This window comes from Siniperca chuatsi, linkage group LG3 (assembly GCF_020085105.1).
Source record: "Siniperca chuatsi isolate FFG_IHB_CAS linkage group LG3, ASM2008510v1, whole genome shotgun sequence".
NCBI lineage: Eukaryota > Metazoa > Chordata > Actinopteri > Centrarchiformes > Sinipercidae > Siniperca > Siniperca chuatsi.
Genome location: NC_058044.1, coordinates 24,952,950 through 24,972,966, shown reverse-complemented (window position 1 = coordinate 24,972,966; position 20,017 = coordinate 24,952,950). Strand labels below are relative to the sequence as shown.

At 44.2% G+C, this 20,017-nt stretch overlaps 1 protein-coding gene and 1 long non-coding RNA gene across 2 annotated transcripts in view; one reads left to right on the top strand and one right to left on the bottom strand.

The window, feature by feature from the left end:
• Positions 1-4,614: 4,614 nt before the first annotated feature.
• On the top strand, positions 4,615-7,515 carry LOC122873901. The gene is made up of 3 exons (XR_006377534.1): positions 4,615-4,966; positions 5,182-5,236; positions 5,885-7,515. It is a non-coding gene; the product is annotated as an uncharacterized LOC122873901 (long non-coding RNA).
• Positions 7,516-7,629: 114 nt separating this feature from the next.
• The window catches only part of LOC122873501 (B-cell lymphoma/leukemia 11A-like), a 36,669-nt gene continuing 24,281 nt past the window's right edge, over positions 7,630-20,017 (bottom strand). Inside the window, exon 3 of the mRNA XM_044190271.1 lies at positions 7,630-12,999. Within this exon, the coding sequence (XP_044046206.1) occupies positions 11,015-12,999 (1,985 nt within the window). The 3' untranslated portion in view covers positions 7,630-11,014. The remainder of the gene's footprint in view (positions 13,000-20,017) is intronic.

The window sequence follows — 20,017 nt, the reverse complement described above, 5'->3', positions numbered from 1 at the left end:
TCACACATGCACACGCACACACAAACACACACACACACACACACACCATGAGGGTTCCTGCTGGTCCTGCCCCTGATCTGGGTCAAGCGAGACCCCATTCAGATCCATTCCATCCCCCAGAACCCCCTGCTGCTTCTGTGCTCCATCCCCATCCCAGCAGCCTCTCACTCCTCCATGCCAGGGATTGTTTCCAAAGATTAGATTTAATATGAATATCCATAAACAGAATGGGACTCCCAGACTGTGAAAGCTATCAAAGACATATTTGCATCTAATCCTCAAAGAACCCCCCTCGCAGCCCTTACACAGAGCTCGCTACCCCCTTTCGGCCCCCCAAAAAAATCCTACTAAACCTCCCCCAAAAAAACCCTCAAACCTGCCATCCCCCAGCCCCAGAAACCCTCCCCTCTTGCCCCCCGGACCATCCCATCCATTCCCCAACCGTTGGGCCAGACAAGACCAGACCAATTCTGTTGGGGATTATTTGGCTTAGTGATGAATAATGGATGACCATCTCCCCTCTGGCTCTCCACCACAGCAGCACCTCTCAATTGGCCTTGGCATAGAGCCATTCACTGGCCTGTCTGGATGGCTGCTTGGCCGGCTGGCTGGCTACCCAACCCAAGAGATCTGAACGATGATTGCAATATTGGGAAAGTATGGACAGAATATTAGTTCTGAATATTGAAGGAAATGTTGATATTCATTTAGTTACATAGTGTCAAATCTGTAACATGTGGGTTAAGGCAATAATACAAGGTATGGAGGCAATGATTATCAATTTAGCAAGAAAAATTGTGGGTTTTTCAACAATTAAAATTTGTTGTTTACATTTATTTTAATTCTCCCTTGACACACATTTGAAAGTGTTTATCTCTCCTTGAAATATTTACTAGAAAGCTGCTCACTGAACATGAAATTACTGAATGCCTTTCAATGAATTAAAATATAAACTGATGGTCTTGGACACTAAGTAGACCATGGGGGCAGAGAGAGTGTTGTACAGAGCGTGGGAGAAAGGCCTGAACATTGTCCTTGCCCTGAAAAGCAAGGAAGCCACTCTTCTTTTATTCCTCCTCTCATCCTTGTTTTGCACTTTATCTCTTTTCATTCGCTCTGCTCTCCGTCTTATTTTCAATGGAGCACTTGGGGCCAAAGAGATGTCAGTGCTGTGGATACACACACACACATACACACAAGGACACACCTGGGCATAAGAGCGCCAGCTGAAAGGAGACAAGTTCATCCAAAGGGCCTGGCTAACAGTAACACAGGAGGGGCCAAGTCCTATTGTGCCCAAGGTCCGCTCAGAAGCTTCTTACCCCTCACTCTTCCTGAAGACAGGCTCCCAAGGTGCAATTCGACAAGATGGTTTTTGTACACTCATTATTTGTGACCCTTTTTTTGTCTTTCATTTTCTTGTTTTACGGCTTTGTTTGTTTGTTTCTTTCAGGAGAGTGTAGAGTAGCCTTGGGTCTTTTGACGACAGCTGTGCTGCCGAGCGCTGCATAGAAACACAAACACAACACAAGTTCAGCACAATGACTGACAAGCGCTTTGTAGGACAGGAGGCCCACAATGAATGTGTCCCCACTAAAGACCACCGGTAGGCCCTATAAAGACCAGAATATTAGAGGCTGCCTGGTCCAAGAGAGTCGACTGCACTCCGGCAGCCCCTGGAGTAGTTTGGCAACCTCCATCCTGCAGGTTGGAGATATGTGGGCAAATGCTATATAAATGTACATATAAAGTGTTAACTGGACAGACAAACTGAAGATCAAAAAATGAAAGAATAGGTATACATGAGGGTGAAAAAGTGTATTTTTGAGATGTGTAGATTGACAAGTGTGTATGTCTGAAAGAGAGTCAGATATAAAATAGGACCAGAAAGAGCTAAGAGAGAATCTATAAAACACCAAATATGGATGTGACACAAACTATCTCTCTCTCTCTCTCTCTCTCTCTGACAAACACACTCTTTGATCCTGACATTACTCAGAGGTAAGTTAAAAAAAAAATTCCAAAACATACAAGCTCATACACAAAAACTGTAAATTCTCCAGGCAGGAGGAAGCATGTGCAGGGTGTAATAAGGTTAGTCTGGCAGGTCAAGCATGTGACCGTGGCCCTGCAGTCCCTCTCCCCTCCGTCCCACTCTCTTTGACCCCTAGGCCTCAGGAATGAACCAGGAGTGAACCAGGAGTGGCGCGGCAATTCTCAGAAACTTCCAGAAACTTCCAGAGCCCTCTCACCCCTCGGCCTCTGCCGGTCTTAGCCTCTGTCACCCCTGCAGCAGCTGGAGTGGCTCAGAAAGCTCTGCTGGCCCCCGCAGGGAGGGTCAATACCACCATATACACCTTTAATACACACACACATAGAGTCAAACACACGAGAATATGTATTAGGTAAATATAGATAAGAAAGGATATGGAAAGTAAACATATGTAAACATGAAAGATCTATACATGTGATACAACCAAGGCTACAGCCAGGATTTTAGAAATGCTGAGGTCCAGCCCTATCACCACACAAGATATCAATGTTGGATGATTCTGCAAAATAAAGGAATGCTTTCAAAGATATATTTTATGCCCAATGACAATGTTTTTAAAATTCTCACTTTCTACAATATCTTTGCATGGCAACTACGTTATGGTTAGAGTTAGGGAAAGATTTTGGTTATGGCAAATAAACTATGGTTAAGGTATGATTAGGGTTAGGCAATTAAACCTGACCTTGGTTAAGGTCAGGGAAAGATGGTGGTTATGGTTAATTAAAAAGGCGGAACATTAAAGGGCCCTCTAATAATTTAGTATTGCAGTTCCATAAAGTTGAGGGACTTGCAAGAAATAGATTTTTAAAAAGAGTCATTAAAAGTCATTAAAATTGAAGCAGCATAGGTCAAGATTTCCTTTTAGTCTCAAGTATAGATCAAAAACTGAGATGAGAAGATCAATACCACTCTCACATCTGCCCAGTAAATATGAGGCTACAACCAGCAGCTGGTTAGCTTAACTAGCATAAAAACTGGAAACGAGGGAAACAGTTAGCCTGGCTGTGTCCAAAGGTAACAAAATCCACCTACCAGCACCTTCAAAGCTCACCAATTAACACGTTATATCTTGTTCGGTTAATTCGTACAAAAACTAAAGTGTGGAACTTATGCGTGGGACTATTTCTTGGCCGGGAACATTGACTTCCTGAAGTCTTGTTGTCTCTGTGAGGTAAGCTAATCAGCTGCTGGCGGTAGCTTTATATTTACCAGACATCTGTGACAGCGGTATCAATCATCTAACTCTCAGCAAGAAGGCATATTGTTGTGTATTTCCCAAAGAAATGCTTTAAAGATATTTAATAATATAAGAATCAATCTAGATGACAGGATCTCGGTGTTCTCAGTGGTAGCTACAGTCCTGGACAAAGCACATCAAAGACAGGAAAAAATTGCAATACCTACAGAAAAAAGACAATTCCTACATATTTTAGTAAACTATCAGCCAGAATCAATCACTCTGAAAAACCCAACTGCCTGTATTGGCTGAGTTACTGTCCAGCCATAACTGACACTGAAATGTAGTAGCATAAAGAGGTCAGAGGATGAACTTTGCCTCTTTATTCACAGGATTGTAAACAGGCGCCCTACTGTCTCCCACTGCACACACGGCATACAGCTCACACACACATTGACACACATGTAGGTGCACTGAAAAGCACACACAAGTCAGAGGGTACTGATAATATGACCCTGTTTTACTGGTCATATGCATTCTGCCAGCGGCGTTGCACCTGGAGAACACACACACATATGACACAAAAATATGACCATAAAGCATACACTAACCCAGCCATATGCCGACACATGCATGTCAGTGCGCACACCCACATGTATACATCTGCTTGTGCATGTAAATGTCCTCATGTAATCGAGCATAACACACATGCATAAACATATGGTTTTTGGCAGTGATTGCAGAGCACCAAGGCTTTAACAGTTAGACCATGGTGCCACTCTGAGCTCCACACAACGCAGTTCAAGGTCAGATCAGTCAGTCTCTGGAATCTACTGCCCCGTCCCACCCCACCTCCCTCACTCCCTGACCCTCCCCTCTCCTCCAACTACCCATGCTCTGGAATGAGCCACCCCTGCAGTGTGCCAAAGGAAACCCCTTCAGCAATAGACCAACCACATACTGATACTGTATAGTGCAGCTTTCACTGAAATAGTGCTGACCCGTACAAGGCTGGTCCTTATGTATTAGTGCACACACTGTATACACACACAAAGCAGCACAACCACTTGTGGCACTGGAAAATGAGTAATATGCAGTAGAGTTTTTAGGAATGTCAAACGTCCCAAAGGTCAGTAATAAAGGCAATACCTTAAGGCTCATATCTGATTGCACACCATGAAACCAAAAGAGTCAAATCAACTATGGTCAGCCCACTATTCAAGACATTCCTTCTCCCTCACCCCTGTCCTTCTTTTTCACTCCAGGGTCAAAGTTTTCACCTTATCTGGAAGCCATCAGCAGTACCAGTCCCACCTCTGTGACTCATTTAGTTGAAACTGTTGCACGTCGTTAAAATCCTTCTCTCTAGGTCTGAGAAGTAGGGGAAAAAAGTCACACACACAGACATTTAAAGCAATACTTCACATGCGAGGTAATCCGGGTCTCTGCCAAGATTTTCACTGCCAGTTACAGCGCATATTGTCTAGCAGGCAGACTACGACTCAGATGTTGTGAAGGCGAAGGAGGAGGAGGAAGGGGGATTCTGCTGTGATCCAGTTTACTATTTTGGCTGGGGCTTTCTTCTCTCTGTGTGGTCATGGGGGAGATCGGCGCAGCCAGCAGGCATTGAGGACACTAGCTGGCCACAGCCCGACACAGAACCCACATGGCCAGAAAGAGAAGGAGACAGAGTTAAGAGAGGGAGACATGCAAGAAGGGCCAAGCAGAGCTATAGGGTGAGGAATGTGGGTGAGGTTATTCTGGTTTTCTCTTTTATGTTCTCACATTTTCTCACCTTCTGTCCTCGTCTCTTCTTCCTCTCCCTCGTGCTTCTCAAACACTTCCTCCTCCCTCTTGCACTTCAACTTCAGCCTGACCAAACTTAAACCTTGTCCCTCAATCCATCCCTCTGTCCCTCTTTACTCCCTTCCCCCTCTCTCTCTTTCCTCAGACAGACACAGCTACCCTCCTGGACGTTTCCTTTCTGCCGGCCTGCCCCAACAAAGGTGCTCAGTCATGTGAAACCTAATCTCTAGCCCCCAAAACCTGACCCTTGACCCCTTCAGTCTTCACACAGCCAGAGGGGGAGGGGAGCCGGGGCAGGAAAGGGAGGCTTTTGGGAAAAGGTCACATTCCCGAAGACACTTTTGTGTACGCACGTGTGTGTGTGTCTATGTGTGTGTGTGTGAGTGTGCATGCACCCAATCCATTATGTGGTTTGTGTTCCAGCATCAGCATGTGTGTTTGATTCTGTGTCTGCGTACAAAAGTGCATGAGGGGAAGTTTGCCTGTGTACTCCTGTGCGTTTAACTGCCTTTTAAGTTTTCATGTATGTGCATGCAGGCGTGTCTTTGTACAGTAGGTATGAGTGTGCGCATGCATAGGCTCACTGTATGCGCGTATGTGCATGTTTGTGAGAAAGCACTTTCAGCCCCCAAGCATTGCTGCCCTTAGACAAAACACAGACTTTGTTTTCTAGCCGAGCCAGACCTGTAAGTCTTGTCTGGGCAGAGCTCCTCTCCTTCCACCCTATACTGGCAATCCTCAGATCTTTGTGTCTGTGTGTGAGAGTGAGTGTAAAGCATAGTGTGTATATGTGTGAGGCACTGGGTGTCAGCTGTCCTGGGTGATTAGTGCTTTTATATTGTTCCAAGGAGCCCGGGCGAGGCCCCCTCTTCACTGCACCACAGCACAGCTGCAGTCTGCCTCTCCATCTCTGCTCTTCAGCCTTCCTCTACTCACTGACACTCATGAGACAGGCTCAAGCCCAAAAAAAAATTGCCTGAAACAGAGGCAAGAAGTAGAGGAAGAGGAATGGACAAAGAAATGGAGCGTGGCAGAATACATATAATATGGGGAATGAAGAGACGGAGAGACAGGAGAGATAAAGAGGGATGATCCACTGACAGTTGACGCAAGGAGGAGACAGAAGCGACAGAGACGGAGGATGACAGAGGAATAGAGGGAGAGCGGCAGACAGGGAGAAGTGGCATATTAGGAGGATTAGAGAGTCAATTCAATGCGCCGACTCTCTCCTGGACAGGATTTCCCCAGCTATGCCTGGGAGGCCTCCCCTGCTTTAAACACACAGGCAAGTCAGGACAGAGAGAGAGGTGAAGTAGGGGAGGAAAAGTGAAAGAGGGAGGGGGAATCTTTATCTTTTCAAGGGTGTTTGTGAACTAGTTTTGATTTGCATAATGAACTAATAAATTCTTGCCCTTAAACAGAGAACCAGTGTATCCCCCTAAGACTTGTCAGAAATGAGAGTAACAAAAATAACACTTTTCATTTTCTCCAACATCTTGTTTTACAAATGAATAACAAGTTTGATGAAGAAAACTATTCAAACAGCACTACTGGCGTTATTCCCTGCTTGACAAACTTTTTGAAAACTCTCCTTTCAACTAAAGAGCTGTGACTGTTGCCTTTACGAGTTAAGGACATATGTCTACACAAGGAGGACGAGGAGGGGGGCAGGGGATGGTAGGCAAGGGCCAAAAGTCTGCTATGGGAAAAGTATGTCTGCTATGCATGGGTTGTTTGGTGGCGGGATTTGTGGGCCAGAGCATTGTTTCTCTCTTGACATTGAACTTGGGAAAGAGGGGGGAGACCACCCTCCTGAACATTATAAGTGTGTATATGTGCGAGAACACACACAGGCTAACAATTCATCTGCTCCCAACACCCACCCAACCACCCCCACTTCCTTGCGACTCTGCTTTATCTTAACTGTCAACACCTGGCCTAAGCAGGAACCTCTCTCTATCTGTGAACTTTAATCTGGCCCTGCTAGGCAAACAGCGTCGGGCTCGGACAAGGAGAGCGATTAGTTTGTCACGTTGCCCTCCAGTGCTTAAGCAGGGAGAGAAGGAAATAGGGAAGGGAGAGGTCGGAAGAAAAGAGAGAGATTGGGACATACGAGGATATATAAAGTTAGATACAGCATAATGAAAAAATTAGACATAACGCATGAAGGAGAAAAAGAGACACAAAGACAGAGCAAAGGCTGAGAGAATGGGGTAGTAGGAAGAAGAAAAAAGACATGGGGAGGCAAGACAGGGAGAGAAACAGGAAGAGATGGGAGGGTTGCTGGAGATATAACACAGACGCTTAGCTGACCTGACAAGGCCACAGACCAGCGATATGGTGGTGAACTTCCACCCCCCCATGATGGGTGACTCAAGCTGATCAAACACACCTGGGTGCACTACATCCAAACAAATATGCTCACAGTGCACTTAAGTACAATGTAGCATTTATTAAATGGTCTGTGTATTTATGTGTGTGTGTGTGTGTGTGTGTTCTGGTGGTTCTACTCTGAATAGTCTTCTATAGTGTTTTTTAATTAGACTGTGTGTATACAGACCACAATAAAAAACAAAAGCACCAAATTCAGATATGTATGTAATACTTTTTATTTTTTTCAAGACAAAATGGCTGAGTGAAGAGAATAATGCAGACAACAGCTGAAAATAGAGTGGCATCTCCGTAACTGAAAAATAACAACAACAAAATCTGTAAGTCGAGCAAGAACTCATGAATGTTGGTCAATGACCTTTGGTCATCAAACAGAGAAATTAAGCCATCACAATTCATCAGGAGGGAGAAAAATGAACTGATTTGTTTTGCAGTGACTCTGTTCTGAACAGAGCATGTATATGTATAGTCATAATAAATAATGTCGACCAATGCCGTAGGTCAACTTCAAGTTCAGTTCAGAACAAATAGCTTGAGAGTAAATACAAAACACAGGATGAAATCAGGCTGAAAACTCAGATGTACCTCAATACCATCAGCAATTACATGTACCAAACTTTTTTCTTTCTATGATTTCTGTTATATTTAGAATATGCCTTGCATATGAGATGTACCATATTTAAATTATAAAGCACCATGGTTCTTTTGGCAATGGAAAAACAAAAACTAAATTCAAAATAACAATAAAAGAAAAAAAAAACTGTAGCAAAAAAAAAAGCTTTTCAGATTGATGTTGAATTGATTGCATATGACAAAAGGTCTTTTTCAAAAACGGCTGGAATGTTATCAGGTGGTACATGTTCAAGGACAGTAAAAAGTTGGCTACCGAGAAAACCCAACAATAGCTTGTATTACTGCATATAAAATGGCAGGAGAGAAAAATATATAAAACAAACTAAAAAGATATGTACAACCACCTGTTTTTACCTCATTGTGGTCACTCCAGCGGGACTGCCTGAAAAGGCCATTATATGACCTCTCACCCTTGGGGAACACCACAACATTTTCTTTTTCAAAAACATACTTATTTTCAAGCATACAAATTATTCACACTATATTATCCTGCCAAATTAAGAAAATATACGGTGGCAGCATGTTGGGATTTTTTTCACTACAGAAAAAAGGGTACATTGAAACCTTTAAAGAGTACAGGCAAAACAGTTAAAAATACAGGCTCCAACATAAATACTAGTGCCTACACTAAGTGAACATTAATTTCAAATACCATTCTAAATACAGGAAAAAAGTAGACCATAAATGTGTTTTGAACATAGGAACTTACATGAGTGTGCATTTTCCTATGTGTTTTAAGTTCTCTCTATATATTTATATATCATAAATCTCTCCCCAATGCAAATTTTTGTTCAACCTGAAGACTTGTGTATAGTAAAGGCAAAAAAGATAAAAGACATGTTCATTACAATTCATTACATAGTGATCAAGTCCCGGATGTCACCAAGACAGAAAAGAGAAACAACAATAAACAATAAAAAAAAAGAAAAAATTAAATAAGGTTCTCCCCTAAAGATATTGAAGTGTTACTTTAAAAACTCAACAACACAATTTACTTATCTTTTTTAATCAAATTTGTAGAATTTTTATGTTTCTGTACTGAGCAGTATATTTCTATAGTTGGTATGAAGCAGGATATTTCTATGGCGGTTCCTGCATTGATACCCCCAAGAGTCAAACTGATGTTTAGTTCTCAGGAGGAGACATGGCTGGCAACAGTTTCTAGTTCAACTCTTTTTTTTCTTTTTTCTTTTTAATGTAAAGCAATGACACCACACTAATCTGTCAGAAGAGCAAGTTTTCCCTTGAGCGTCCAACTGTAAACTGGGAAAATTGAACAGTGCATGTAGGTAGTCCCAGATCTGAAATCCGGTCCTCATTTTATACTCAACCGACTGTACCTCCGATTAGAGAGACAGATACAGAATCCAAGGCAGAGTGACAAGTGCTATATCATCAACAATGAAAGGGGACACAAAACTTGAAAATTTTACTCTTAAAAATTTGTGTGGAAGGGGTCATTTGTTGAAAAAAAAACGTTTTTACTAAATTCAGATTCTTGACTTTTGATTTGGACTTCCATTTAAGATCGTTTCCAATGTGAGTTAATAAGAAAAGGTTTCAGATTACTTAAGGGTTTCTAAGATCTAATGCAGTAAAGAGAATAAGCACTATAAGGACATAAACATTTGAATTGTAGAGACACCTGGTCAACCCACTCCCCACCCACTACCCTGACCCTCACCCGCCCTTACCCTCCGACACCCACCCAAACCCCCACCACCCAAAATCTGTCTGGCTTAGAACAACTAAAATCCACTCTGTGGTCTTCAAATGGCTGCTGGCTACACTGCCTGCTTGCTGACACTGAAGAAACATAATTCTGTGCTACTTACAAAAAAAACCTGCAAACTTTTAATTTTCAAAGAAAATAAACACTCTGGAAAATTAAGAGCTTTACGTTGGTTAAAACAACTCGTCAGACTACCCTCTCAGTATGGTACACATGTACCAGAAAACAAACGCCTAAACCAAAAATCTACACACCAATCTCCTACTCCTTTTTAGCATGTAACATGCCAGTAAACAGAATCATAATCTAGAGAATAACAATATACATGAGTCAGGCAGATAAATGATTTACCAGAGATACACATAATCTTTTTTTTTGTTTGTTTCCGCTGGCTCCTTATGCTCTGCTCAAAGTCACAAAACGACAGGGTCGTACAGGTGCTTGATGCAAGGACCTGCTTATTCCATATGTGCACAAAAATGTCCTGTAATCTTCTATAGCTGAAACTCCAAGCTTATAGCAAAAAGGAGGATTAACTAATGCAGGTAAAATATCCAAGGCACTCTTTGTTGTCATTTCACACCATATTGTTAATTTCATTGCTGTTTGTCAAAGAAATATTTAATGGCGCTAGAGCCTAGCATTCCATAGGCAGCCCAATTTATATATATTTATATATATATATATCTCTTATCTCAATCTTGCATGGAAAATCTTTCACAAAGATCAGTTTTAAGTGTGACCCTGCTTGTCTTGATGTTTTGATAACATGACACTGTCCACTATGTTAGAACACAAACTGTACAAGATATGTAAAACAGTATGTACTGTATGCAGCATGGGTTCTCATAACTAACTTTTTTTATGTTGAAGAAATCAAAAATATCAACAGCAACACATGTACAACCAAACCCACCAGCCAAGGACAATTTTCTCTCTAAGTAGCCAAAACACACCAAGCATGCTGTCCAGTTACAAAAAATACAAAACGTGTAAATTATTGCACAATAGAAAGGCTCAAAAAGTTTCGCGTTTGATGCAATAGTATTGCCCCAATGATGGATCATGCATTCAGCTATTTCCAGTCAGGGATGATAACAGGGCTGTACCGTGTACTGGTGTCTAACCCTGTTGTCCTTTCCCCTCACTTATTGGCTAGTTAGCCAGGGTCGCTTTTTAGCCAGGGGAGTTGAGAGAGAGCTGCCAGCATACTGCTCTTTGCCTACTCAGTCTTAATGTCATTAGCCAGAGGGCGGTCGCTGTGCCACTTCTTCATGTGTTTCTCCAGAGTGCTGTATACACTGAAAGGCATGTGGCAGATTTCACATTTGTACACGTCCTTGCCCATCTGTCCATGGGTCTTCATGTGGCGGGTGAGCTTTGAGCTCTGGGCGCACGCATAGCTGCACAGCTCACACTTGTAGGGCCGCTCTCCAGTGTGACTGCGTCGGTGCACTGTCAAGTTGCTGCAGTTCTTGAACACCTTGCCACAAAACTCACAGGTGTCACTGCGGCGGCCGTCCTTGGAGCACGGCCTGCCATTCCCACTGCCACCATGGGGAGTGCTGGCCCCACTGCCGGTGCCGCTGCGTCCTGAAGTGGCCCGTTCCCCGTCCAGCTCGCCAGGTGGAGTAGAGAAGCGCAAGCTGCCGTTTTCTGACGAGTGCTCAGATGAGGAGGCGAAGGGCGATTGTCTGGAGTCCCCACCTGTAAAGTTGATGAAAGGGTCCTTGAGTTGTCGTGAGGCAGCATAGCCAGCTAGCCACTGGGAGTAGACGTTCTCCGTGTTTGGGATTGTGGGCGTGGGGGGGTCAATGTCCTTCTCCACCTTGATGCGCTTGGACAGGGGACTGAGGGAGTCAGGGCTGACCCCTCCACCCAGCAGCTTCCTTGACAGGCTATCAGTGGATAGAGGTCCCAGGCCATTGATGGTAGTGATGGTTCCATCTGCTCGGTCTGACTCCATGGCCAAGTCGTCATCACCAGGCTCCCGGGACAAGCTCCGGCGGTGTGGGTGCAGGGCCTCACTGTTCTGGTGGTGGCGGGCTCCTTCTAGCCGCAGGCTGAAACGATAGTCATTCCTTCCCTGTCTTTCTTCGACTCCAGGCTTTCTCTCAATTCCCTCCTCCTCCCCTTCCTCCTCTTCTTCTTCCTCTTCTTCCTCCTCCTCTTCTTCCTCCTCTTCCTCCTCCTCTTCATCTTCCTCCTCCTCTTCTCCATTTTCAGACATCAGGCCATTGTTTTCACTCTTGAACTTTGCCACCACTGACTTGAGAGCATCAGTGGCACTGCTCATCAGCTCACTGGTACCAGGTTCAGGGGAGCTTGCAGTTGAGAGGCCATCATCTGACTTGGCATTAAGCACCGAAGACTTGCTCTGACAGTGCGTCTTCATGTGTCGTTTCAGTTTGCTGGCCTGAGTGCAGGCATGGTTACAGAGATGACACTTGAATGGCTTTTCCCCTGTGTGGCTACGCCGGTGAACGATTAGGTTGCTCTGGAATTTGAAGGTCTTTCCGCAGAACTCACAAGACTTTGACTTGAGAGGTGTACCCGGTTGGACCGCATTGGATACAGGATTGGGGGTGGAGCGTGAGCCAGAAGGTGACTGAGAGGTGGAGAGAGGAGGCGTAGCTGAAAATGGAGGCTTAGAACCTGGCTGGAATGGCTGTAGCAGCCGTTGCATAGGGCTGGGCCTGTTAGGGGAGAGAGGCGGGGAAGCCCCAGTGGCATTCCCAGCCAGCTCACGTAGACGTCTAGAGAAGTCCATGCTCGGAGGGGCTTCTAGTGGCACTGAGTTGAGCCTCATCACCTTGTCAAAGGCGCTGGGATGGTGGGTTGCCAGGGCCAGGTCATCGGGGCTGAGGTGGTGGCGTGGTGGTGGGCTGAACAGTGGTGGGGTTCGGGGGTAATGGCCCTCACGCGGTGTGGACGCTGAATCCCGGCCAGACCCAGAGCCCGGCATCCTCAGGAGGCTGTAAGGACTGCCATCAGCCAAGTGGACAGCATGGAGGGGAGGCCGGGAGGAGGCACAGTCACCCCCCATCCCAGGAGCTGCAGCCACGAGGGGGGTGAGGGGGCTGCCAGGTTCGCTCTCCAGATAGATGCGGAAGCCGTGGGTGTTCTGGGCATGCTGAAGCAGGAACCAGGCACTGGTGAAGGGCTGCTTACAGGTGGTGCAGGTGTAACTGCTGGGCTCATCTTTATCTGACAAAAAAGGGACACACACAGAGAAACAAAATTTGAAATTGACCTGTTAAACAACTTACTGATGAAAAACTAACTGATATCACACCTTAATTGTAGAATGATTCAAAAAGATGCATGACACTTCAATGATGAAAGTGAGGTTTTAAAATGTACAGCAAAATGTCCAATATGCTCATCAAAAACTGAGAGAATGTGCAGGATTTAGCAGCAAACCCATTTCATTTTTTGAACTACGGGTTCACTGCTGTTTTTTATATTTTCTAGCATTTTCAAAATATGCTCCCATTACATCACCAATTATTTCTGGCCAAAATGACTGTGATTAGATAAAAGCTTTAAAAAAGATTTTAAAAATCTTGAAATGGCACAAAAAAAAAATGAAAATAATTTTGTTAACACAGAGAAATAAATCTTCCTTTTTACTTTTGTGATCATTAAGCATGACTGAATCTTAACACACTGCAATGCATTTTAAAATCACCATTACAAAATCTCAGATCCTTAACATTAACATATGTGAAAGATTAAATATGCATTTTATAATTTTTTCAAACCAGTATTCACTTCCAGTTGGTATACGCTTAACAAAAGAATAAATAAAACATTAATGAGAGATATCTCAGGCAGCAAATACACAATTTATACAGTTGAGAAGGCATAGGAATATTTCAAACAATAATTGACTTTCAATAGCACTTGTGCACTGACCGGAGATTTGCCTGACAATGCACGCCTAATCTCGTTAAACACACTCATCTCCCCTCCAATGCCATGTTTACAGAATTAGCTAGGCTAAAGTGGGACATGTATCTGATGCTGCATATTAATGCTGAATACAAATAAGAGGTCACATGTTAAAAAATTGTACCAGCGTTTATCATAAAAAAAAAACACATTTGCAGCAATGAGGAAAATTGTGTATGTCTGTTTGTGTGTGGGTGGGGAGGCTCCTATGAAAATGCATTTCATGCATTACTTTTCTATTTCTGATATTTCATGCTTTATGGATTTATTTAAATCCTCTCAGGTGAATAGAAAAGGAGAAGAAGGGGAAAGCAGAAGTGAGAGATATGCAAAATAAGAAGCATCCGCCACTTGCAAATGTGCTCCCTCTTTCATCTTTTGGCTTTCTTATCCTTTCTTCTCTTTTTTCTTTTTTCACTGGAGGGCATTTTTCTGAAGTCATTTGCAGTACTGAACCCAAAACCATGGCCATACTGTGCTAGAGAGGGAGAACAAGGGAGAGGGAGAGAAGAAGATAGGCCATGTGTGTGTGATTGCGACCATGAGCGATCCCTAAGATGGTGGATGGACAGTCTTGCATGTTTTAAGCCTGCTGTGGCTAAGAGACAAAGGGGTGAAGAAGGGGCATAAAGAGAAAACGGCTGCTGAGAGAAAAGAGGGATGTTGTGGATGAGCAATAGACAGAACAGATTGGTGTTTTGTGGTTCTCCTTTCTGTCCCATGTGTCCACAGCCACTGTGGCCCCCTCCGAACAATCTCACTTAAAGACCAGAACACGGCATAAAATGTGCACCCAATCAAACCTCCACGCAAACCTTTTTCTCTTGACTGAAAAGAGTTGGAAGGGGGGTATACTGGTAAATTATGGATCATTACAATCTGCAAAAATTACAGTTAATTGCTGCCACCTGCAAGGGGCTTTGACCCACTATGGAATTTTTCCATCATAAAAAAGCCATTTGCCCATACACTTTTTTGCTCCCTTTCACATAAGCACAAATAAAATGTGCCCATTACATTGGCCTTGGCTATATGTATGTTTCCTGATTATGTGTGTGTTTTTATGGCTTTAAATAGAAAGCCCCATATCACTCGTAAAACTGTTGCAATAACCTGGCCTCTCCTGTACACTTTGCTTTGATTTGCAGCCTTCCTCAACCCTGCCTTTATGTGTGAGCAGAGAGTGTATATGCATGAGGGGGAAAATAGATGATTTTTTCTGTTATTGTGAAGGACGAGAGAGGGAGATGGGGGGTTGGCTAGAATGTCGTCTTCTCCTCCGAGACACAGCCACGTCTGTCAGAGGAAAGAAAGCACTGAGGGATCGTGGAAGTGAAGGAAGGAGGCAGGGCAAAAGGAAGGGAGCGAAGTAGGGAGAGAAGTGTGGCGTGAAGGGGACAATCCTAATGACAACCTACCACATTTCTGAAGGACACAAGAGCCACAACACAGCACTTCAAAGCCGGTAGTCAATTCATTTTCTTATGTATCAAAAACAGCATGTCTTGTGCTATGCAATCACAAGCCCATCTAAGGACATTTGACAAACTGTGCTCATGCCACAAGCAGGGACGATAATTGTTATTCACATCCAGACAGTGGACACATTGATGGGCATCAGACCAAGGCATGCCCAGATTCACAACAACGGCAGAGAAGATATCTAAATAAGCCCACTATTGTCCTCAATAGCTGTCCTCAAAGGAATGGAAGGACAGTTATTCAAAAGGCAAAAAGATATTCTGACAAGGCGTTTGAGGGAATTGAAGTTGAAGTTGTTTTTTTGCTAGTAAGAAGAGCAGAGAACTCGGCAAGGGAGGAAGGATGATCTTATAAACGAGTCTGTCCTCTAATGGAATAAAGCAGAGCTCCCTCTCACTCTCTCCGTCTCTGTTTCTCTCCTTCCATTAACTCTAAGTCTGTGGTGAGTTAGGGCTGGAGAGCAGGAGAGCTGGGGGTAATGCTGGATCTCCAGGTCCCTTTGAAATAGGATCAGCAGAGAGGAGAAACCACATTGACAACCCCTTAGCTGCCATTTCATGGCAGGGGCTGAAAGAGGGGACTTTAGGGGAAAGAAGACAGAAAGCATATAGGAGAAGTGAGAGAGGGCAGGGGGATCAGGAGCAGAAAAGTGGAAGAACGATAATCACAAAAAAGAGAAATATAAAGAACTAAAGAGGCAGAGCACAGAGGAGAGACGCAGAACAGTCAAAGGAAGAGAGAGGGGGGTTAACAACTCTTTCAAAGCCATTTCAGCACATTGCAACACAAAGCTAGGAGGAGGCTATTATGCTGTCTAACGGATACAGTGCACTGCTATCAGGCAGAGAATATGATCCTGGGCTCATGCAAAAAGCACAAGGCCGACTGACGTAAGGGCAGGGGGGGAAATGATGGCTCCTTAAACATTATGGCTCTTTAAACAGCCGATATGGTCGCCTCTAGCTGCTGACACCATATTCACATCACTGTCCCAGACAACAGTTGTGTTAACCAGACAAAGCAGTCTAGGAGGCTGAGGCATCATGTACACTTTGCTCATGTAGATTGCTCTATTGTTAGTGACCCAACCCCCAAAGCCAGTCTCACACGCACTCAGTCTCTCTCAGTCACCACACACATGCACACTGTGTAACCATACCACCCCCTTCTCCCTTTATCCCATCAGCCAAAACACAGCCACAAACATAAACAAACAAAACAACAGACGCCAAGACAACCATGACCTTGACCCAGTGTTGTTGTTGTTGTTACGATGCCGTAAGAAAAAAACTGTCCACCACTGTCTCTTCTTCCTTGCATCTCTCAATCAAATCCATAATCCACCATAAAGTATTTCTGATTCTGATCCATCTACTGTAGCTACTCTCGCAAACTTTGTAGCCATACATCCAAAAGTTAGCAGACTTGGCATGACCTCCATTTTTTGTTTTGTCCTTGACCAAGCCTGATAGTGGGCTCAGGCCGTCCTGGTGTGACCACGTAGCTCGCATTGATATTGGTCATTTAGCTAATGGAGGATCGAGCTAACAGGATTAGCTCGCAGGCATTCCAAAAGGGGAAGGAGGAAGAGGAAGGTACAGAGACGGGAGACACAGGGGGACACAGCATGTCACCGCCATTTCCCAAAGATATCAGTTGCCTGAGCTCGGGAGCACTCACACACACCTGAAAAGTGATTATGCTAATAGCAGGTCTTTGCCAATATTCATAAGTGTTTATAGGTGTTGGAGTGAGTGCCTTGGGAAGACGAAGGGATGTCAATACAGTGCCTCTTAAGAGTGCCTCAGCCGTAACTGGCGTTAATGTGATTACTGCTCTGTTTATGTCATTAGGGTATTCACAGTGAGGGATTGGACAGGAGTGAAGGGTGAAGCAGGAGAGGACAGGTTGAGGAAGAAGGTGGGGAAGTAGTGAAGGCTGCAAGGCACCCATTAGTGTCCTGCGTTCTCTAAATTCACTCTGTTGTACAGGACTTTCACCTGACTTGAAGGCCTGAGTGGAAAAAAGATTGTTGGCAAATGAATAAAATCATTCGTCATAGGCTTTAGACGGTGAGAGCAGCTTTATTTCATAGCGAATTTCATACTTGGGGATTGTCCAGGGTGTCTCATATATGTTATCACCCAAAGATGTTATATCAGTCTCTGCATTTGTTTGTATTGTCGAAAATACCTGACAGAGCAGCTGGCTGGCCTTGACCTTCCTCCTTACTTCTCTATCTCTCTCTGTTTGTCTGTGATTCTCTGCCACAGCCACACACACCAGGGCTCATACACTCACTTCTTTTTCCTGGGCCAGACTCGTTGTGGTGCGCTGAGCCACTGGCCACAGACAAAAGGCTTGCTTGACCAACACTTGTTCCTGAGACAAAGCCGGATGCAGGAAATACGGTTTACTAAACAGAAAGCCAGCCAGGGAATAGAACAGGCCTAAATCCCAGCTTTTTACAAGTCTGATGTGGACCGGGGCCTGCAACGCTGGCTGGTGTAGGAGTCACACATTACACATGTGGGAGAAGCTGACCACTAACCACTACACACATCACACACGGAGAGAAGTGAAAAAAGAAGGTGATATAGAAAGAGGCAGTAAGAAAAAAAAAGAATGGAGAGCTAAGAGAGCAAAGACGGGGAAATAGAGAGGTACACTGGGACAAGAGAAGCCTAGCTGGCATGAAAAAGCAAGGGGGCTTGGGATCTCCAGATAAAGATGCATGGTGGTCTTTGAGGGCCTGTGCCCAGTATAAAGTAATCTGCTGGCTGTGGCTTTGTCTCCAATCTGACTTTCACACTTCTTACCTTTCCTTTCCCCTTCTCCTGAAAGTTGATAAGAGCAACAGTGGAACTGAGGCGTCTCTCTGAGCCACTGAGAAACCATTATGGACAGATGGCACCCACACAGGGGCCAATGAATGCATGCACCATACACAATGGACAAATGTGTGTATGTATGTGTGTGTGTGCTGGGGAAGTCAGTGTGTTTGTCATATGCATGTGCTTTTGAATGGGTGTGAGTGTTTCTTTAATGGGCATGCATGCTCATTGTTAGCGAGTATGACCACATGACTTTGTCCATGTATGTGTGCATTTGTGTGTGTTGATATTAGTATGTAATACACTTGTTACAATCATTTTAAAATGAGCATTGCTCTACGCTGTCTGTTTCCCTACATAACCTTACTCCCTTTGATCTTTTCTCGGTTGAACTGTGTTTGAACTGACCATCCAACCACCCATCCATTTGTCCGTCTGTCTATCTCTCTATCCCTCCATCTATCCATCCATTCAGCCATTCCGACTAAGCCCAGCTGGACAGCTTCGTGCTTGGGTGCGGCTTGGTCCGGCAGACCTTATAATAGGCTGGGCCAGCCGTGTCTCTGATGCAGATCATTATTTGCTCTCTGCTTACCAGCGACGGTGGGAGGCTGCATGTTGTAGTTTCTCATCCTAGCTCTAATGGTACGGTGAAAAGACCTCTGGGCTTCTAAGCTTAACCAGTCTAATTAAATGGACCATCGCTTATGTAAGCATCCGCAGAGATTATTTATTGAGTTGGGATCCGCTTCACAGGATCAAACCGCTGTCAACAAAAGCCAACGTTCAATGGAGTAGGTATTAAATAAAGGAGTAGAATCAAAGAAACTGCAAACTGCCAAGTGTCAGTTTAAACACACATATCCAGGTACATAAGAAGACTTAATCAAGCAGGAGTATTTTTGGACTCGGGCAATATCCCAGATGGGCGAGGAGTCTCTGAGCACTTCAGAGGGGAAATGTGAAAAGTGTTCTGTCAAAGAAAAGATATGTCTCAATAATCTGCTGCTTAAGGGGAGGAAGATAGAGTAAAATAGGCTAATGAAGAATATAACAACAATATAATACAATTCAGTGGAATACAATAGAATACAATAGCACAGACATTTTTGCCTTCTTTGCTTTCAAAATACAAGCTGCAACATTCGGATGAGAGCATCAGCTGTCTTTCTTTACAAGCATCATCCCTGTTTGAAGTGCACAGACAAGAAAGCCTCCGTAAGACATGAGGCCAGCAGCCTGAGCTTCACTATCTTTGCATAGCTCAGCTTTTGACAGGCTGGCGTCCCTGCAGAAAGGATGGAGGGGGACCAGAGAGGTCGACTAGCTGCACATTTCTGCATAAATCTCCAGATAGATAGCATCAGGAGAAGAGAAACAGGGGAGGGAGGCAGGCAAGCAGCGGAGGATGATAAGGCCCCCGGGGCAGGGCATTCGACACTGTCAAAACTGTTTCGTCTCTGGCTATTGGACGAGTGGAGCACGTTATGAGCCTGCATACCATTTGCCAGGACGTGATTCAGCTTCACCGGAGCATACAGGGCCCTGTATCTGACCTCCCCACTTTCCCCCTCTTCAGTCTTCACTGACATGCAGGGAGCTGGACAGAACAGCACAAACACCACATGAAAAAGACTATGACGATTTGAAGTGAACACATTACAGTCAGATTATATAGTATAAAGCTTACAAAAAATCTCTGATGATCAACAGCTTCACCGGTGTATATTCTGAGCAATGTGAGGCACTAACAGAAATCAGAAGAAGCCAACATGTCAGTTGCTGTTATATTGTCCTAAAAAACAAACACGTACAACATACTGTATGTCAAGGCAAACTGCCCTGGTAATAGAGAACAGGAATCCCAAATCAAAGCTCACAGACAGTAATGGGACTGACACTTAACAGGACAATAATTAAATACCACAAAATTATGACTGCAAAAATGACCACAG